The sequence below is a fragment of the Phallusia mammillata genome, chromosome 5 (genome assembly GCF_965637545.1).
Source record: "Phallusia mammillata chromosome 5, kaPhaMamm4.hap1.1, whole genome shotgun sequence".
Classification (NCBI taxonomy): domain Eukaryota; kingdom Metazoa; phylum Chordata; class Ascidiacea; order Phlebobranchia; family Ascidiidae; genus Phallusia; species Phallusia mammillata.
Genome location: NC_137256.1, coordinates 18589979 through 18609718, shown reverse-complemented (window position 1 = coordinate 18609718; position 19740 = coordinate 18589979). Strand labels below are relative to the sequence as shown.

Sequence of the window (19740 nt, the reverse complement as noted above, 5' to 3'; positions counted from 1 at the left end):
TGTATGGGTACCTGAAGGTTAAACGTGTTAAAGACCGAAAAAATATTTTGCTGTATAGGCTACACAACTTTGTGAAATGCGTAGACTTCTATACACGTCACCGAATTTAAGTTTTAAAGGGTGCTAAAATGTTTTTTTTTATGTTTAACTGCAAAATTCTTGCTAAGGATGGTTTGCCTAAGTGATACATCAACGAAACGTTGGTATATTTGGAAAAATAACTGGTGTTTGTATTTTCTCATAAACCTAAATTAACACCGAAAACTTCTTACTAAACTAACAGTGCTTTCAAAAGTTTCAAAAGTCGCATTGTTTAATATTTCATTGCGTAAGATGCTAATCGATATGCACGGGAACACATTAGTGTTAAAGAAGATCTCATAACTTTAGAACTTGCGTGAGTTGATCACTATTGCTGTAAACTAACTTCAAACAAACAAAAGTGTAGCAATTTAAAAATGTAAACAAATAATCAGTATATACGGATATTTTCATAAGTTTAATGATGAAAACAACGGGCCAATAGGACGTACAAGCGACATGCTTTGTTGATCAAACGTTTCGGCAAATGCTCATAATACACAATAAAGAATGTCGCTTTTTACATCTATTTGGACCGTTATTTTTATCATTAATATTCACCACTTACAAAATACTGACTTGGCCAAATTACACAAAACCAGTCCAATAGGAAGCAGGTAGTAATACTTTTACCGATTAATCAATAACAGCAAGACAAACGACATAATTGCGACGTACTAAATCACTCTTCCTTCTAAAACTGTTATTTATCAGATTCAAACACATTAACAAACCTTATTCAACTTTGTGATGGTCTTAACTGGCTTAGTTGAAAACTGCAATATTCGACTGGGCATACATCGCACTCTGAATGTATTGATTCTGACTTCGGTATCTCGCATCAACAACTCAACAACGAAAGGTTGCTGCTAAATTACATCAACCCTCTGGAGATTTTCCGCGACCTGATATCACTCGACAGAACAAGGCTGTAGAAACCAATAGTGGATAAGAAAGACGCTGCTAAACGTCAATGCGGTTTGTTGTTACAGCGTTGTGCAATGTTAAAGAGAACCAGTCGCATTTCACCCGATTCAAAGTCCTCCCTGGGTCTTTGTATTTCAACACCGATGCGTAGGTGTCATACAGGTGTACCTGATCAAACTTTGTTTTAATTACAGTCGCATTGTGTTCATTTGTTGACAATGCGTATACCATAAAAATAACCTTTCCCTTTCTGAGTTCTACCTTTGAAAGTGCAGTGTTTCTGATTTTTTACTAATATCACTTTATTCTCTAGGATTTCGTTGGACGCCTTAAATAACAATCCCGAACCACACATTTTGTGGTGTATTGTAAAGTGTTAAGGACAATCACAGAATCGTTAATACCATTTTATCGAATCTTGGTAAAAAACGACGATATTTTGTAGGCTTATCTCTACTACCCGACTATTTACTGCACAAATCGTACAAAATTTCTCAAAATTGTAAATCTGATATTAGTTCACTGTCCTTGCTGAGATAAAATGCCTATATCTGACGCTCATGGGTAAAGGTGGACACACCCAAATAGTAAACAGCGACGCTACGCATTGTTGCAACAAAACGGATTCCACAAATAGCTTCTTATCAGGGCGTATACCACGCAAAAAGCAAACATGCCACCTTTTCTAGGGCTACTCTAAAACGCAATCCACGAAAACTACGGCCAGTAGGGTACCATGGAATGTACTGACCACAAGGAATAGCAATAATTTCCAACGATCTAAACGAGAATAAGCAATCTACTGTAAAATACGTAATGCACCTTACGATTATTGAGTAGATCACGTATTGTTTCTATTTCTGTTGCCCAGGAACGAGCCTGGCCATTGCATTACACATTTAATTCGAATTTTATGGTTTGAATGGTACATTGTAATTACAGTATGCGTAGTTTAGATAAGCCAATTTTCGAAACGATTAACCCAATCGAAGTAATTTTTTTTTATTCTAAAATATCTTCTGAACCTAATTACCAAAAGCGACACGAACACGCACATTAAACACCAGATAAATTGACTAATGTTTAATTTTTGGAACCTTATAAACGTCCCAGTTACGAAAATAGCTTTGTTTTGTTCAGTCTTAACATCTTGACTGATTACTTGTTTTGTAAACAACTGACAATGTCGCTGGCGACGTAAACCGGTTTATGTCATAACAAGTCATTTATAAGGTCAACAAAAGCATTACCACCATGATTCAAACATGAAAAAAAAAATGATTCAGTCAACCAAACTAGTTTATTTCACACTTCGTCGACTCCTTTGAGCACGAGTCATTTCACCAAACCTGTAGCAAAATTTTGGACTACACCTCACAGAACAAAAATCAACAAGTCTCTGTAGTTGCCAAAAAAGCTCTACAAACATGAAGTCTATGTACCATTTTTATTATTCGTAATAACTAATAACGTCTTCAAAACTCTTCAAGATATATCTTCTATGTGCAGCCAACCGTGTCAAGTGGTAATAAACAGACACCTGTTATCTGGTATGCGGCACAAAAGTGCTTTTTCTGTCCTTACGTCTGCAGTTCAGCAAAAGGCATGAGTACATGTCATGAGAAAGGCACCACCCCTTCAATTATGCATATTCTGAGACGACTGACACCCATACGGCACTACGGTAAGCGACGTTGTGCTCTTAAGCATATTTTTTTGCTGACACTCACTAGAGATTACAAAAACAATATTATAATAGTTGTAAACTGAACGTTTTTGTGACACAAAAGAATAACTTCTCTTTGAAAGTCCGTTTTAGAACGATATGTTTCAGCAAAACATGTTTAAACTTGGTACACGGAAAAAGAAACTACGCATGCTACGAATACCTGTATAGTGCATACTAATATAGTTTAGAAGCCTTCTTTATACCTGCAACGTTTTGCATCCCAAACTCTGACACAATATGAACAGTTAACTTGTAAAACAATCAGCCATCAGGCCACACAATATTAAGTTACAAGACAACAAATGCCAAGTATAATGACATGCCATGTCTACTGACTAAACTTGCTGGTTGGCATTAGGCTGCAGATGCTAAACTCTAAAGAACCTTACTAAATGTGACAATGGCACGAATCGCATTCAAACACCCCTAAGAAAAACAACCATGCCCAATGTGTTTGTCTGGTGCTAGAATGCACCACTTATACCTCGGCGAGATATTAAAATCCAATGAAGCGTGACAATCGCCCTGGGCCGCGTTTGAGTTTTTTCGCGCCACGTGTGCTTGGGGCATTGAGCTTCAGTATTGCACACAGCACTGATTTTGCCGATAATTTTTCATTATACTACGGAAGTATACTACGATGACAGTAATTTTACATGTTTTTAACGCAAGTAATTAATTTAGAATGCAATTCCATATCGTTTACTGCATCAGTCAAAATGTCATTAAATTGAATGGTATTTAAAATAATAGTTTGGTGGGCATTAAAACGAAACAAAATATCAAAAATGTTGTATTATTTAGCGCTATTTTGTTATGCTAACTTTTTCACTCCTACCGTACCGTATAATATATTGTATAAATAACATGCAGTAGAGGCAAAATCATTGCAGTCCGCTGTAAAATGAGCCGTTAACTGTCTTTTGTGCCTCGCTATCAGGGGTTTAAACTATTATTTTTGACACCTAAACCTTTGAGTTGCTTAAACATTAGAGCAGTGGTTCCCAAACTTTTTTCTTTTAAGGCGCATTTTAGAAAATACAAAAATTATTTGGCGCACTTCGAACATTTGAATAATTTTTTTAGCTGACAAAGGCACTAACTATGAGGTCATAAAGCCGCTATACAGGTCACTTTCATAGTTAAATAGCCTATAGTTGAATATCTCAGAGACGTGGAGCATGTTGGCCTAGTGGTCTAAGCACCTGGTACTACTACTCTACTTGATTGATTTTTTTTTTTTTTTTTTTTTTTTCACGGGGTTCGAACCCAGGACTCTCCCGGGGACGAATCCCGATCAGGTTTTTTTATGTCTGTATATAGGTCAGGCGCGCCAGACCGTTTGGCCAAGTTCCTGCCCTACTTGATTGATTTTAATTTCAATATTTTTTTGCGGCACACCTAATGACATCTGGCGGCACACCAGTGTGCCGCGGCGCATAGTTTGGGAACCACTGCATTAGAGCATAGAGCTCTGCATTTCTAACACAACTGCACCAATCTTTTCTGTTCGCAGAATTCAAACAAGGCAATATCCACTGATCTGAATTCTCAATGATTTCATCTGGTCATCACGTGGTCAAGCAGCAGTATTGATGTGAACAAACTTCAAAGGCAGTCTCTCATTCAAGGTTTGGAATTTTAATCCGCCTAATCAATCCCTTGAAGTGTTATTAACGTGCCTTGTCGGTCTGGCGCAGTAATGAAAATGTCTTTTGCTTTAACCTTTGTTTAAACTGAAAACAAGTCCTTAACATATTGACTATTACTTTTTTGAATTCGCATCAGTAAAATGTCAGCAAAATTTCTATGACCAGTGCTCTGTACAAAGAACTATTTGCGATTAGGTTACTAGCTATTAAGGCACAAACCACATTCTGTACATTGTAGTATTGCTTTGTGTACAATCTATAAACAGCGATCAGAGTTCAGTTTACAAATACTGGTATATCCGGCTTTTAGCGTTGATCATTGCATTTAAATTCAGTGGAAGCTGTTGGACATATCAAAAATCTGCTTGGAACCAACGTTCATTTAAAGTTGAATGTGGCTAATAGTTTTAAAGTTGAATGTTTATAATTTCAACATAAAACGAATATACTGGATGCTATATATACTGGTGTTGTTAGGAAATCGTTAACCAAACGCAATTCCGTTTAAATCAATCGTAGAATTGGTCACCATTTTTTTCTAAAATATTGTCACAAACATATTTTCTAAAACATTAATTATGGTTCACAAGCACATACGTTTTTTTCTCTTAACAGGCAATTATTGTTTCCATTTAGGATAGAACCATTACATTGCAATACAATTTCAACACAATTGTGATTATTTACCCAGTTGATGGTAACCTTTTCCGACAAGCATGACTTACATTTGCAATCTTCAATTCGTCATAGTTTCACGGTTTTTTACCGGAAAGCACAGGACGAACTGTAAAGTACCCCGAAATCAGTTTGTGGACGTGATATGGAAAAAGGTCATTATGACTCCAGTGTGTGTTTTCGTCTGGTGTGTCTTGGTAATTTAAAGGCAAATCGTAAAGTAAAACACGTAAAAACTATGCGGAACCGCAGAAGTTATATAAAAGGTGTGGGCTTGGATAAAAACATTGGAATCGGCGATAGGTGTATGCAATGTATAGCAGTTTTATATGGCTAGGGTTTGGTTTTCTAATTTTGAAGATACATATGGAACACTTCTGGGTATGATATATGCACTGGGGCCATGCAGTCACAACACTAAACAGGAGTGTCGGTTTGATTTTGAGAGCTGGACAAAGTTACAAAATATCATATAAAGTTAATAAGTGTAGTTTCTGCTTAAATCGACCCGTACGGTAGCAAGAAATATCCCGGGATACGAATATTCGAGGAAACCTATACGGGACCCGATAAGTTTTGTGTCTGTTGATACGGGTCTAAGCAATTAAGGCTTGAGCACTTAAGGCTTGATGGGAGGAGTAACTGAGCGCCATCTGTTGGCAACTAACCGGCGGCCTAAAAGCATAAGCTAAAAATTTGCGTGCTTGAGTAAAGACGCAGTATGAGTGGAGTATGTTAGAAAAATCGTACAGATATGATTTTTCATTTCGACAATTTGGTAAACATGCGGGCTGTCTACTGTGCAAAAGGTATTTATTACTTATTACCACATCAAGTCAGCAATTATAATGTACCTTATCGTATGCGTTTAAACTTTTCAGCTACCTTAAGACCACGTATTTTGCAAGTTGCTAAATAATAAACAAATATGCAGACATTTTTTTTAATAGGCACAGGTTTAACCCAAACTAGAGTTGTACGTCATGTATCGCACAATGAGCAGTATAGGTTTTTCAGGTTGTGTGCAGGTTCGGGCTTTTGCATAAATCGGAATTGATTCGGACATGACGTTGCACTCGACTTAATTCGTGTCACAATTTCACCAATTTTGGTGCACATTTCAGACTTCGTTTGGTTTGGGCCAGTTTTATTGTACTTTAGATTTCGGGCCCCTGTTTGGAGCCCGTTTACAGCTTTGCAGTAGCATGCCTCTTGAGTTATTCACCACTAGTCGATTTTCTCCTCAAACAGCCACACGGAGTGGTTTGGCAAAACCACAATGGACAAAACGAACCGAAATCGAACCCAAACTTGTTTTAAAAGGTGCGTCACCTCAGACAGACCCATCACATTAAACCAGCGTTTAAAAAGACGTTACATCTGATAAAATCTGATCGCTCGATGTATAATGATGTACGAAAAAGCGAGGTACACGATATTCTGATATCACTGATGTCCCGTTGTTGTGGAGTCGCATGTTATGCATGTTTAGTTATTTGAGTTAAGTATCTGCGAAATTATTTTAAGCTGTTTTCAAGTGTCAAAAGCAGCCCAAGGCTAATTAAATGGACTTAATTAAGAACCGGTCACCAGTTTTACTTGAAAAGTTGTAACTTAGTGTGAATTCTTGACAATTAAAGAACTGCATAAGGAAACAACTTTAAAGATATATTTTGCCAGTGCATGTGGCCAAATGGCTGTGTTGTTTCTCTTGTTTATGCTTTGTTTGTTTTTAGCTCGTGCAGTATTTTTAAATGTATTTGTCCTACAGTTCGTTGCACGTTTTTTAGCATTCCATTCCTTTGCCTGAAAGCTACACAAATTGCGCTGATTGTCTCAGAACGACGCTGCTTTTCAGGCAATCGGAAGCGCACAAAATAGCCCTGTTGCGTGATAGAGCTAACTTTTTTCTGGGATACGTAAGTGGCAAATGTCTTGGCAGTAAAATGCCGTGTACTTATTACAAAACAGGCTTTTTAGGTTCAACACAGTTGTGCAGCCTAAAACAGCAAATATTAAACCAATGTGCTTCATTTTTTGAAGGGATTGTGTAGTAAAGAGTTTTTGCGGTAGTAAATCGCACAGAGTTAAACATTTTGTGAAGGTTTCGGGTACTAAATCGAGTTGGCTGGATTTACTGGGTATGTTTTGACAAAGTTAATGTGGTGACACCCTTTTCTTATAGAGCTGTCTATCAGGGCTAAGCTGTACATAAGGTTTTAGGTACTAACATGTTGAAAAAAATGTCTAGGGCGCGCAAGTCTGGACCAAGTCTATTCGGCAAAGTTTTACAGCAATTCCATGTAAAAAATGCCAAAGAAAACATTGTAGAGGGAGTGAAATTAATTGACCGAATTTTGTCACGGAGGGGAGAAGTTCGTGTTGTTTATTATCTCAGGCACGAGTTTTTTTCTGTTCAGCCAGACAATCACATCGTTTGCTTTGGTCACGAAGCTGGATATTGTTTTTGTAATAAATAACACTGGGCAACAAAAAAATATTTTTTTACTGGTGTCTGTAATGTTTCAACTGATTTTGACTAATTCTGGTGCCCTGATTTCAAAAATGCAATCGGTTTATCTGTATCACGTCTAGTTTTCCTGTTATGGTACATCCACGTTTGAAAAACAATCTATATTTGTACACTATAGTGAAACTTGTTTTGAGTATTTTATTTGGAATTAACGTTATTGCAAGAACAAAATTTCAAATTTAATTTTAAATGTAACAGGTGGACACTCCTAACAAACCAAATGCAACACAACAAAATGTTTCAAAGTTGTAAGTTATCAGGTATAGGCCTACACATGTACTTTGGTAACTTTCGGAACTGAGTGGCAGCAATATCGTCCCGTTTAATTGACCAACAGCAGTTAGCCAGAACCACATTATTCCCTCTTCCCTGACATGTTTCGTTTTACTGATATCCTGTTGGAACCTTTCAGCTTAATTGTCATCATTTATATCCCCTACGTTTTAAGAATTTAAGGGAAGTGTAGCTTTATACTCATTTTCGTACCGAATTTTTCAGACCGCTTAATAACTTAGTTATGCATACTCTTTCTAATAATTTCAATCCCTTTCTACTGTTTTTGTCCATTACTGCAATATTCCAGTCAACATTAGGTATGTGGAGCCCATTGCTTGTCCTAAACCCCTAAAGCCACATCGAAGTGTGGAAGATATGCACATTTGATACAGATCTTTTTTTTCTTTTTAGTTGTGTTGTATGGGTATTCACCAGTAATGTAGCATAAAACATCTTGGTAATTCATGCAACACCTTATAGATGACCTAGCCACTATTAATTTTAGTTTTACCATCTTGCTTTACTAGTCTAAAATTCACCCCATAAAACACATATAGTTTAACGTTACCGCTAGCCTGCACCAACCATTTTTATACAGAGCATAAGCATAGAATGCATATTCATGCTATGAAACTGACTGCACTGTAGGAAATTGATGTGTATAATGTAACAAAACTTTAACAAACACATAAAAGCATGATTTTAAAGTCATTGAATCAATATTTCATAAATTTTGATTTTGTAAATAACTTAAAAAGTTGATCTGATTGAAGAAAACCGTAACGATTTTTGAAATCAGCACCCCAAAATTAGTCAATATCAGTTTTAACATTAAAGACACCAAAAATTGTGTTGGCCAGTGATAATCTAAATATGTGGAGTTAAAATAAAATCTAAAGATTGATTTGTGCATAAAACTGTCAAATTGTTAAACAACGTTGTAAGATGCCCTGTTTGAAGACAATGACTCGTGCAGTTTTCATGTTAATGGTGCAATAATCAAATTTAGTTTTTCATAACATACAAGTCTGGTTATAACGTTATTTTAGCTTCAACATTGTTAGTGTAAATGTACTATCGAAAAAATCCATTGTGAAACTTTTCTTGTAGAATAATGATATTAAACTGTGATTGCTAAGGATTGGCTGTTTTTCAACGTGTTAGGTTCTGCACAGTTTAATTTTTTGGTAGTCGTCGCAAATTCAGATGCCCCTTTTTCCAATTTGTCTGCCATTATGAGTTTTGTAATTTAATGTACAGCAAATTCAAAGCAGCATACAACGTGATGGGCAGAACCGTAGTGTGCGGATTTCAAATTGTCACATCCTGCTAAACCAGTTAAAACCGGATTAAACCTGTCAATAATCTGCTTTGACAATGTTCCAAGAATCCAGCCTATTTGCTAAGCTGGCCCTTAAGTTTATCGTAATAGTCCTCTAATTGATGACTTTTGTTGCAAACGTGTAAACGATCGATATTTTGTTACTATTTTTACCAAATTGTCAATGGTTTTTACGTCTATATTTATCTCTAGAATAGTGTAATGTATTGTTGACAATCAATAGGTTGACAAAGTGCACGTGTTAACAATGATTGCGTGCGTTGAAGTCAAAATTACTCAATTGACTAGGCCTTTGCAGCAGCTTAGTTTTAACTTTGGGCGTCGCGAAGGTTTGACAGTTTGTTTTGTGATTGCAAGGGCGTTGTAAGGATTCTTATTCTTTCCAGCCAAGTGTTTGCAGTTTTAGACAAAGGATGGACAAAGAAAGGTTTGTGCAATCTGTCTTATTTTGTGTCAACAAGTCTGTACTTTTTGCTTTCATGACAGTTCTGTTGTCAATAGATCTATTTGCTAGTCAAAAGGGCCAGGAATTACTTGTTTACCCGGAAAATTTGTGACTAAGCACTGGGCCCCGCGGCGTACTGTTTGCAAAACTTTTAGGCAGGAAGTCTTAACCCAGATATTTAGTGTCCTGTAGTTCACGCCATAAACGTCAAGTTTGTTTTGCAGCTGGAACGGCAAAAACACTTGTAACTGAGAAACCTGACCGTATCGTCTTCACATGTTACTATGGGTTCTTGAGTCTGTGATGATAAAATGTTGTAGTGCCGAAAAACGTCTGTATATGGTACAGCTATGCAAGTCTGTTTGCAGTGGTTGCCCCATTTTCAAAGGACCCTGTAAACAAGTTGTAAAATCAGTAAATTATTAACTGGATTTCGATCTTTATACCACTGTCATTGTGGCCATTGCATTCGGGTTAGCTGTTTGGAGAGCACTTTCTGATGGTCGGTTGTGAAAAGTTTGTTTGGCAGAATTTATGCATGTAGCAATTTTGAAGAGATATTCTTTATCCGATGAGTTGAAAAAGAATCCCGAATCAGATACGACCTAGCCACAGAATAGGTTACCATAGCAACCACGTGTGTATTAGTTAAACACACAGTGCATATGTGAAAGGATCATATTTAGTACTTAACAATCGCTTCATTGAACGTATTTTTTTAGAAATAACTTCTTTTAGAAACTTTTAGAAAGTTAGAACTTTGAGAAAGCTAAAACTTTTAGAAAGCTTACATATAGTGCATACATTGCAATGCAAACCATTTAACAAACTATAATGGCCTTAAAAATTACTTTATGGAATCTTTAGGTAAGGGCTGTTTGTTGCCCATAATACACAATAAAGAATTCTGTCAATAAATGTGTAGCGCATCACTTTGCAAATAGTAACGCATTTATTTTTAGAAGCCCTTGAGGTGTGCAAAGTATACTTCAATACTGACAAAAAACAATCATATATCACTAATCAATAACCTTTTTGAAACGACCTAAAGTACTTTTGTCTGCTCGCTTAAGGGCTTTGAGGACCAAAACAATCGTCACTACACTTGAATTACGTTTTTCCTAGATTTATTAATCTAAATATAGCTCTATGTTTTGATTTGCTTCAGTTGCATCAGGTCGATATTAGTAGTTTAAGTGAGGGTAAATATTTGACATTTTTGTTTTGTTATGTACGAAGGGCAGTGTTACTACGCAAACCCACTGTATTTTGAGATTTTTGTGATTTTTGTTATTTCGTAGGTCATTAGGGAAAGCTTTGACTAACGGTTTTTGTCAAATCATGTGGTAGGCTTTCGTTGGTTTTGTGGTGAACTTACAGTGCAACTCCTTTTACTCGTTGACGGCTTTGTCGAATAGGTGTGTTACGTGGAAAACTAGCCAATGGGTGTTTTGTTAAACTACTCAATTTGAATATGTCAATTTGAAACAATGTGACCGAAATTTTAAATTTAACATTTCACAATCACAAATTTAATTTAGAACTAAATTTATTGGAATGTCATGTTAACTCAAATTTATCACATAGGAAGTTAAAATTGTAATCAAGAAAATATAAGATGCTTGCTTCAATAGATTTGTTTTTAAATGTCTAATGCAAACCATCAAGGCATTTTACAACTTAGATTTGATAAAATTGGCATTTGATTTTCTGCTAAATTGAACGCAATTCCGATAGATCGCCAATATTTACGAACATTATATTTAAAACAAAACGCAATTAAGTCCTCAGCTGCTGATGGGAAAGGGACAATGATAAAACGGTGACATATAACAGACGTCTGGCAGATTGCACCATTTGCTCGGCATAAAAATCAGCTCAGAAAGGCCAGTATACGAACATTAAGATTATGCCTAAATATATTTTTTCTTGGCGACCGTGGAGTGTTATTATCCTGAGAAAGTGGCCAGAGTAGGACGTTGAAAAGTCGGTAAAATATAGGACAACGTATTTGCCAGTTTTTGACTTTATGTGTTTGCGACACTGTCACGGGGAAAAAATAAGCCATCTTTGCGCATGAAATAGTTTCAAGGGTTAAAATGCATGTCAGGCATTCTGTTTACCACCCCGAAAGTCACCCACCGTATTACATTAAGCTGGAGCCCAACGTCCGTAATTTGAGGGTTGACCTATTTTTGACCCGTATAAGTCCCAATTACGAACCCTGCCACTGACTTAACCTGCCTGTTTGTGGTTGTTCAACCACTAGTTGCAGCATGGACAGTTCTATTCAGGTGCAGATTAAGTTAGGTTAAACTTCACGGCTAAAATAGTGTGACATTTCGGATATATTTCTGTAGTGACACAGTTCACAAGAAACGTGGTCGTGTGATCCTCACTGATGATTGCTGGGGGATTTTCACAGTATTGTACTGGAATTGTATTGCTATATTATATATTATACAGAAAACAATTCATACATGTACAGGTGCCCAGACGGGCTGCATAGTAGTTAGAGCTTTGATTGGGCTATTAGTGCTGTATATGTAGCGCTACATAAGAAACCTCTCCGAATATAAACCATTCTCTTCAATTTAGCATATGTGCAACACGGATTGCTGAACTAGCTTGCAGAGCTTTGACAAATTCGTAAAACTACACGATCAAGTGGTGATATCTAATACTGTTTGTATCGTATGCCAGTTTGTTATGCAGTTTTTGTTACAGTTTCCAGTTTATAGTCAGAAATTTCTGTTAATCACGTTTTTAATCCAAGTTTTGTCAATTATATACACAAGAGGGTGGTGTCGACTAAAACAGGATGTAAAAATGAGTCCTGGTTAAAGAGGTTCCAATAAGATTTAAGACTTAACTTAGCTAACTTTTAATATACGTTTCAAAAATCTTATGTATGATCTGATTTGTTACACCAGGTCAGGTTATGAAACTATTTATTTAGAAGTTAGCTGGTAAGCAAACACGTTAAAACTATTTTATTTTCAAATTACCAGGCAAAAATGCGACCAGGGCTTGGAACTACAAAATCCGAAAATCTTGTTTTAAATTAACTCGGAAACAGCAAACATTGTATCTCTATCTTCACCATCAGCGTTCTGACTTGCTCATTTTTCCTCAGGTCACTTAAGCACTTAAGCAAACACAACAAAATGAGGCCGGTATTTGGTGTACCAACTTTCTGTATCATCACGGGGGCCAGTGCTGGCATCGGTCGGTGCATGAGCATAGAGCTTAGCAAGCTTCTTGGCAAGGGCTCTGTGATGGTCCTTGTCGCTCGGTCAAAGATCGGTCTAATGGAAACTAAAAAGCTGGTTTTGCAAGCTGTGTCAAGTGAAAAAGATTTGCAGGTAGGATGGATTCTTCAAATGTAAAAACGTAGGTTTGTAGATCCTCAAATCATTTTGGGCTTGCTGGTTTAGTGGTTAACAAATCTTGGGAGTTAATTGGTTCCTCAAACAGTGGGAAAAACGAAAAAGTTTCAGACTGCTACAATAGCGCGACTGGCATTCTTTTAAAATCTTTTGTGAATCATGTATATGGTTTTTACACAACTGCCTATACGTTACCAAATCAAAAAGTAAAAATCTTGAGATAACTCAAATCGCTATGAAAACTGCATGTTAGTTACCATTCTGTCTTTCAAATCTAATCACCTGACAGTTACAAACGTACGTATTGATTTTGATATTGGTTCTATTTTTAAGTGCCTATGATTTTGCAGGTGTACACAGTATCTCATGATCTCTCAAAATCAAACACAAATCTGCTGGACAACGTTTTTTCTCATGCGGAAGGGGTCGATTTCCGCCACGCAATACTTGTCAACAATGCTGGATCCCTTAGTGACATCACAATCAAGCTGTCGGAGAACGATGACGTGTCAGCACTTGATTCGTTCTGGTCTCTTAACCTCTCGTCGTTCGTCGCTCTTACTTCGGCTTTTATCGGAAAGTTTCGGAACGCTTCGGATGTTCGGAAAACCGTCGTGCAAACGAGTTCACGCACCAGCGAGCAACCTACGCCGGGACTTTCCCTTTACTGCGCAGCAAAAGCGGCTCGCTTGATGCTGTTTAAGGTATTGATTTTGTATGGATTATATGCAGGGCGTTCTAACTTTGACGAGAGCGCCTATATCTCTTTGTTTGTAACAATAGGTGCAGAGTACGCCCTTACAGTATAAAACATACAGTATGACCGTGGGCAAAAAGTTACAGGTAATGTAAAAAAAGAGAGAGAGATGTCCTGATTTGGTATGGAGGTTTATACTACCGTGTAGTCACATGTAAACTATCAAAAGGGACTCGTTGGCGCATGCTTTCAGTCCCTCTGGTCAATGCCCAAATGCTGGTAACGTTGGAATGAAAAAAGGAAATAAGAAAGCATGGAGTTATTACAATAACAAAGTTAGCTGAAAAAAGGAAATTTGAAATAAAATGTTACAAATTTGCCTGGCCAAAGGTCATTGCAAAACCAAAGCTAAAAATCAAGACAATAAACTCCCGAATAAAGATTATTGTATGAAAAATAAAGCCTTGACAGCATGTTATTAGGCTTTTTTTTTAAGAAATTGACAAAATTAATCCATACGCTTTTCATTCCATAGGTTCTAGCTATCGAAGAACCCGATGTTCGTGTTTTAAGTTTCGGCCCAGGACCAGTAAACACAGACATGTGGGACTCCCTACAGCAAATCAGTGTTCCTGAAATGCGCCAGTTCTTTAGCCATATGACCGCTAGTGGGCAGGTGAGAGACGCCACGGAGCCGGTGCGCCACCTTCTGGACATTCTACAGGCTGATGAGTTTGTTTCGGGCTCGCACATGTTGATGCCTGATAAAGTGATAGAAAGTCAATGACAGTTGTTCTGTGAAGTTTGTAGTTCTACTGACAGTATTGCAAGTAATTGCGCTCATACTGTTATTGCCTTTGGTTGAAATAGCGCAAAAAATGCAAATATGGACTAACTTTAAACTTGTAAAAAGATAAGCAGTTTAATTTTCAAGAATTTTATTATTTTGGAGAAGTTGTTTCATACAGTTTTGAGCATAGATTTGCTTTGTTTCTGGCGTTACTAGATCTCCAAAACATATTTGTTTGCCAATAACTGTGTTTTGCAACAATTAAATGAAGCTCGCAGTTTCCCAAGTGTACCTTGTTTATGTTTTACTTCACATTTCCGCATTGTTTCAACGTTTTCTCGAACCACGCAAAGCCTCAATGTTCCGGCCTAATTTTTATATACCTCGTGGGGGTTATTTTACATGACTTTTGACAATATCAGTTGTGCAAACGGCTAACACAGAGATGCACTGATATTCTTTGTCCACAATGCATCCTAAATCGTTTTTGATGTGTTTGTTTGTATACTTTGTAAATATGACTTCAACCACAACTTGTGTGGTGTTTTGTATTTTCCAGCTGGCTCGCATACACCTTACAAGGTCCAGTAAGCTGTTTACCCAAGCATTCCCAGGCAAAGCGTAGGTAGAGATCCAAAATGCGTTGAGATTCGAACACACAAGGTCACACGTTTTCTGCTACGAAATTGGGAATCGAACCCGAAACCAGTTTGCCCTAACCTAAGCCAAAATCAGGACGAAAGTTAGGGGGAAACGTGGCAAAAATAATTTCAAGTGTAAAGTCTGGTCAATATCTATTGAAACTTAGGCCTGAACCCGAACCAGGCCCTAAAAGCTCTGCCAGACTTACAAATTTGGGCTTGGGTCTTCACTAAATTTTAGACTCTCGACAATCTAGAACACTGTCTTGGGATTTGTTTATGATGATCAATCTGGCGCACGGCGAAACAAAACCATAACTTTGGTTAGCGCAATCAAGTCTGATTATCATGCCACACTGCATCGGGTTTGTTAACCTGTGAACAAAATGTAAACAAAAATCTGTATACACAACTTCGGATAATAGTAAACTCATTTCACATTTTATTACAATGCGACGAGACGGGATGGGACAGAAAGCAGTGAAAATAACGCCCAACTCATTCCAAACAAAAACCAAGAATAAACAAACACATACAAAACGGACGGAACAGTTAAATAATATAAATAAAACGGTTAGAAGCGGGTAACTCCAATCGGCTTTAGCAGTAACCAAAAACTGATGAGCTATACTTCGTTTGTTGACCAGGTATCAAGCTACCGATAGAGGCTTGTCCTGTTATTCTTATCGGCTTTGTGGCAGACGTTGAAGGGTAGATTGTGTTCCGTTGGAAAATAGTAGACGTTTTTGGGCATACTTTTTGAGTGTGGAAGATTTATGGCAGTTTTCATTGGCAAGGCGTGCACAACATCATAGACATCTGAGTTAAAAAACGAGTTTTTGTGCCAGTCCAGCTTTACTCGTCCGAGTTCCAGGCGAGTTTACGGCGAACACGGACAGCTGAGGGGAAGAGTAACTTAGACTTTTATTCATAGTGGAGGCAGGTTCAGTGTCTCTCCGTTTCACCGGTGATTTCTTGACGGAAGGCCGTCGTTTCGCGAAAGAAAACAGCCTTTTGAGGCTTCCGGATTTTTGCAGTGACTTCCGTTCGCTCTTGCTCCTGTCGTTCCGTTCCACAGACTCCATCACTCTGCTCTCGATGTCACTTCGGGGTTGAGAACCGTCACCGTACTGGAATCGCGGCGGGGTGACGTCGTTTACTGGCGGCTGTGACGTACTCCTTACGTCATACATGCTCTGCGAAGGTAGGCTTGAGCGCCGGGGATCGCGTCCTCGCGTCGGGGAAGATTTTTTCGAGAGTTTCCGTAAAAGAGAATGAGTATCGCGTCTTGGCGAACTGTCAGTTCTGGGTGAAAACGAGTACTCAGCAGTTGCGTCTACTGATCCCACAGGAATACAGCTATAGCTGTTTTTCTTAGCATCGTGGTGCATGGCGTATTCGCCTCTGGTCATGTTATCCTCGACGTTTGGGTGGCTGCTGTTGTTATTGTTGCTATTCGCATCGGCCACACAGATCTGGATCATGGCTTTTTTCTCTTCGTGCGAGAGCGGTCCGGTGGAGTTCACGTTTGCACTGCTGGTGCTGTACACGAAGCGACGGAAGGCTTTAAATGGGCCTTTTTGAGGGGAGATTGAAATAGCCTGTGTGAAAAATGTATATTTAACTCAATACCAAATCTTAAGTTTTCTATAGAACACTATTAGCTAGATAAATTCTTTAAGCGTACATCAATCCTTTAGGTATGCGTTTTAGGACAGTTTTGTCATACGCCAGAGCAACAAATACCATTGCGCATAATCTGCAGTAACACAACCATTATGTTCGTTTTTATATTTATCATTTTTTAAAAAAAAGATTGCCAAGTATATTCTTTTTTCACGGGGTTCGAACCCAGGACGCTCCCGGGGACGAATCCTGATCAGTTTTTTATATCTGTATAAAAGTCACTGCCCTTTTTTATATATCCTAAGTCAGTGGCGTATTTGAAACCGACTTAAGTACAAAAGCACGTGTTTTATATTCCAACCCACCTTGTCGCTATTTTGTGAGTTAGCACTCAGTCGACTCCACCGCTTGCTTCCGCCTTCAAACCCGCCAGAGCTCCGGTTGGTGTCGCTGTTGCCGTCCGAATCCGAATCACGTGATTTCGGTCGCTCGAAAGTGAAGTGATTTTCATGAATCTTGCGCGACCTTGAGGGGTCAAAGGTGGAATAATCGCCTGGCTGGTAGTTGGCGCTATCGGTGTAGTCGTTTTCGCTTCCAGAAAGCGGTCGGGAAATGGACGAAGCGCGTTTTGATGATGACTTGCTACGGCGACCTAAAGTGCCGTAGTGTGTATGGCGTTTATACACAGAGGAGCTCTTCTTTTTAGTGACCATGGTGTTTGATGTTGGCGGTTCCTCCTCGGCTGGCTCTGGTTTGATTTCGTTGGCTTGTGGTGTATGCAAGCTATGTTGAATGCGCTTACGAGTGTGTAGGATTTTCTGAAAGCAAAAAGATCTTTGGGTAAAATTTGACCTTTATGTTATTTTGCAAGACAAAAACTAACTTTACTATTAAAATTACACGAAAAATCCCATATTTTTGCCCATCATAAACTTTGGAGAAAATGAATTTCATTTTCTTTCAAACCACAAAACATAACCTTACAATACAAAACTAAAAAAATCTTGTATTATGCTAAAATTGTAAGTTAGCATGTTAAAGTCAATTGCAGTTTGTCGAAGCCAAATTGTAGTATGCTGAAGTCATCAATCACTGGCATGCTTACCGCTATGTCGAGGCTTGCATATTTCGGGTTAGGCTTTTCGTCACTGCTTTCCACCCCAGAGGAGGACAGAGTTCCACTTGACGCTACAGATTCGACCTGGGACGCCGCTGAGGATCGTTTCGACGAATTATCAAGGTCCGGATCCTCGCAGGTTGGACTGGACTCAGGTATCGTAGCTGTGTTGAAAAATACCAAGTCACGAAAATGAAACAATTGAGTACGATTTAATTACGCAAAATAATCTTAAGTAATGAGCAATATGTGCATGAGGTTTGAACAACTGTTTCTGCTGGATTTAACTTAAATGTCTTGAAACAACATAAATATATTTACACCCTAGTGAGTTAAGCATTTCGAGATAAAGGCGTCTAGGTTGGAAACCGAATTACAACACCCAGCTGCTCCTATGCGCCAGGTGGAAAACGAATCTTAACAATTTATTGCTGCCTTTATGTCGTTAACAACTAATAAATCATGACCGACTGACAAACAACGCACCTTCTTCAATAACCTTCGTCTCTTCGCACGTGCTGGATGTCGGTGACGTCATAAAGTCCATTACTTCGTCATAATCACTGTCGTCGAACACCGACCCGCGATTAGTTTCCAATTTGCACTTGGCCAAGTCGGCGGCCACGTCAACGACGTCAAATCGCTTGATGACGCCATAACCTTCGTCTTCGGATTCAGTGCTGTTTGAGGTACGTTTGACGTCATTGGATTTCAGGTCACGTGAGTCTGCATAACACAGGTCAAGGTTAAAGCAAGGAAAAGATTATAAGTCGTTGATTGATAAGTGATGAATGCTTGATAATCTGGGGATTACCCGCGGGAGGCAGGTAAACGACCTCGTCTGACGTCAGGTGCGATTTAAGAGCAATTTTTATGAATGGGGTTTCCACACAGGTTGCATTCAAATTGGTAGCAGCGAAAATTACGCCGTTCGCTTTCATTCAAAGATCTCATGTACATTTAAATATTTTTCTATGCCTCATTTTAACTTAAAAAGTTAAACCCATGTATTGATGTTGGAAAATCTGGTTTCAAACCATATACACTTTTAAGAGTAGTCAATACACGATGCACATTGTCAGCAAAGCGTAAATCGTTTTGATATTTTGGGTATTGAAGTTCAAATGCGTCTAGCGAAAATTTGCGGAAGCAACAGTGCATAGTTCGTTGAGCCAGAGTTCCTTTTATTGCGCAAATTAATACAACTATCTGATAAAATCATATCGGCTTAACAGTAATAGGTGATCCATTTCATATTTTGTACTGCAGCAAACGATATTTCACATTATTTGTGTAAAAAATGTTTTAAATTTGACATGACTTTGTGTATTTATAAACCCTTACATAAATGTATTTGTCGAACAAATTAAGCAATACCGATCAACATGGCCCCGATTTGGCAAATGTGAAATAAATAGTAATTGCAAGCGTTGCGTTCTAGTCATAGCTTTTGTAATTTGATTGAGACTTCCTAAACAGGATAAGTGTGAACCCCTAAACACCATATCGAGGCGACACGAAAATAACTCAGTAATACTAATGACGCATTGAAATTTGGGAGCCCTTACTAGCTACATGATTATATTTTTAGTCGGAATGGATATTTCTGTGAACAATTTTCCTTTAAATTTAATGCATTTTGCCTTATATGTGTTGCGCACAGAGTGAGCATTAAAAACATGTCGTAATGAATAAAATTGCCTCATGACTTAGTAACTTAAACAGGGTTAGTAAAGAAAGCTTGGGGCTGTCAACAGTAAAACACACGTACTACGCTTGTATAGTACATTTACTTTACATTTACAAACGCTTTTGTGACA

The 19740-nt window shown here is 38.1% G+C and overlaps 2 protein-coding genes across 6 annotated transcripts in view; one reads left to right on the top strand and one right to left on the bottom strand.

Annotated features, from left to right (window-relative positions):
- The first annotated feature begins 10933 nt into the window (after positions 1-10933).
- LOC145229073 (sepiapterin reductase-like) lies at positions 10934-15069 on the top strand. Its single transcript, XM_080094336.1, has 4 exons — positions 10934-11078; positions 12797-13025; positions 13400-13753; positions 14282-15069. The coding sequence occupies exons 2-4, from the start codon at positions 12828-12830 to the stop codon at positions 14531-14533; spliced, it is 804 nt and encodes a 267-aa protein (XP_079950462.1). The 5' UTR covers positions 10934-11078; positions 12797-12827; the 3' UTR covers positions 14534-15069.
- A 527-nt stretch (positions 15070-15596) lies between these two features.
- The window catches only part of LOC145228557 (uncharacterized), a 32388-nt gene continuing 28244 nt past the window's right edge, over positions 15597-19740 (bottom strand). For all 5 annotated transcript variants that reach the window (XM_080093636.1, XM_080093641.1, XM_080093637.1 and 2 more), the window contains 4 exons: positions 18407-18646; positions 17909-18084; positions 17169-17621; positions 15597-16778 (listed from right to left, as the gene is read on the bottom strand). In XM_080093636.1, the coding sequence (XP_079949762.1) occupies positions 16002-16778; positions 17169-17621; positions 17909-18084; positions 18407-18646 (1646 nt within the window). In that variant the 3' untranslated portion in view covers positions 15597-16001. The remainder of the gene's footprint in view (positions 16779-17168; positions 17622-17908; positions 18085-18406; positions 18647-19740) is intronic.

Coding starts and splice junctions, on each gene's coding strand:
- LOC145229073 (XM_080094336.1), top strand. CDS start 12,828: ATGAGGCCGGTATTTGGTGTACCAACTTTCTGTATCATCACGGGGGCC. Junction 13,026..13,399: donor CAAGTGAAAAAGATTTGCAG/GTAGGATGGATT, acceptor ATGATTTTGCAG/GTGTACACAGTATCTCATGA. Junction 13,754..14,281: donor CTCGCTTGATGCTGTTTAAG/GTATTGATTTTG, acceptor TTCATTCCATAG/GTTCTAGCTATCGAAGAACC.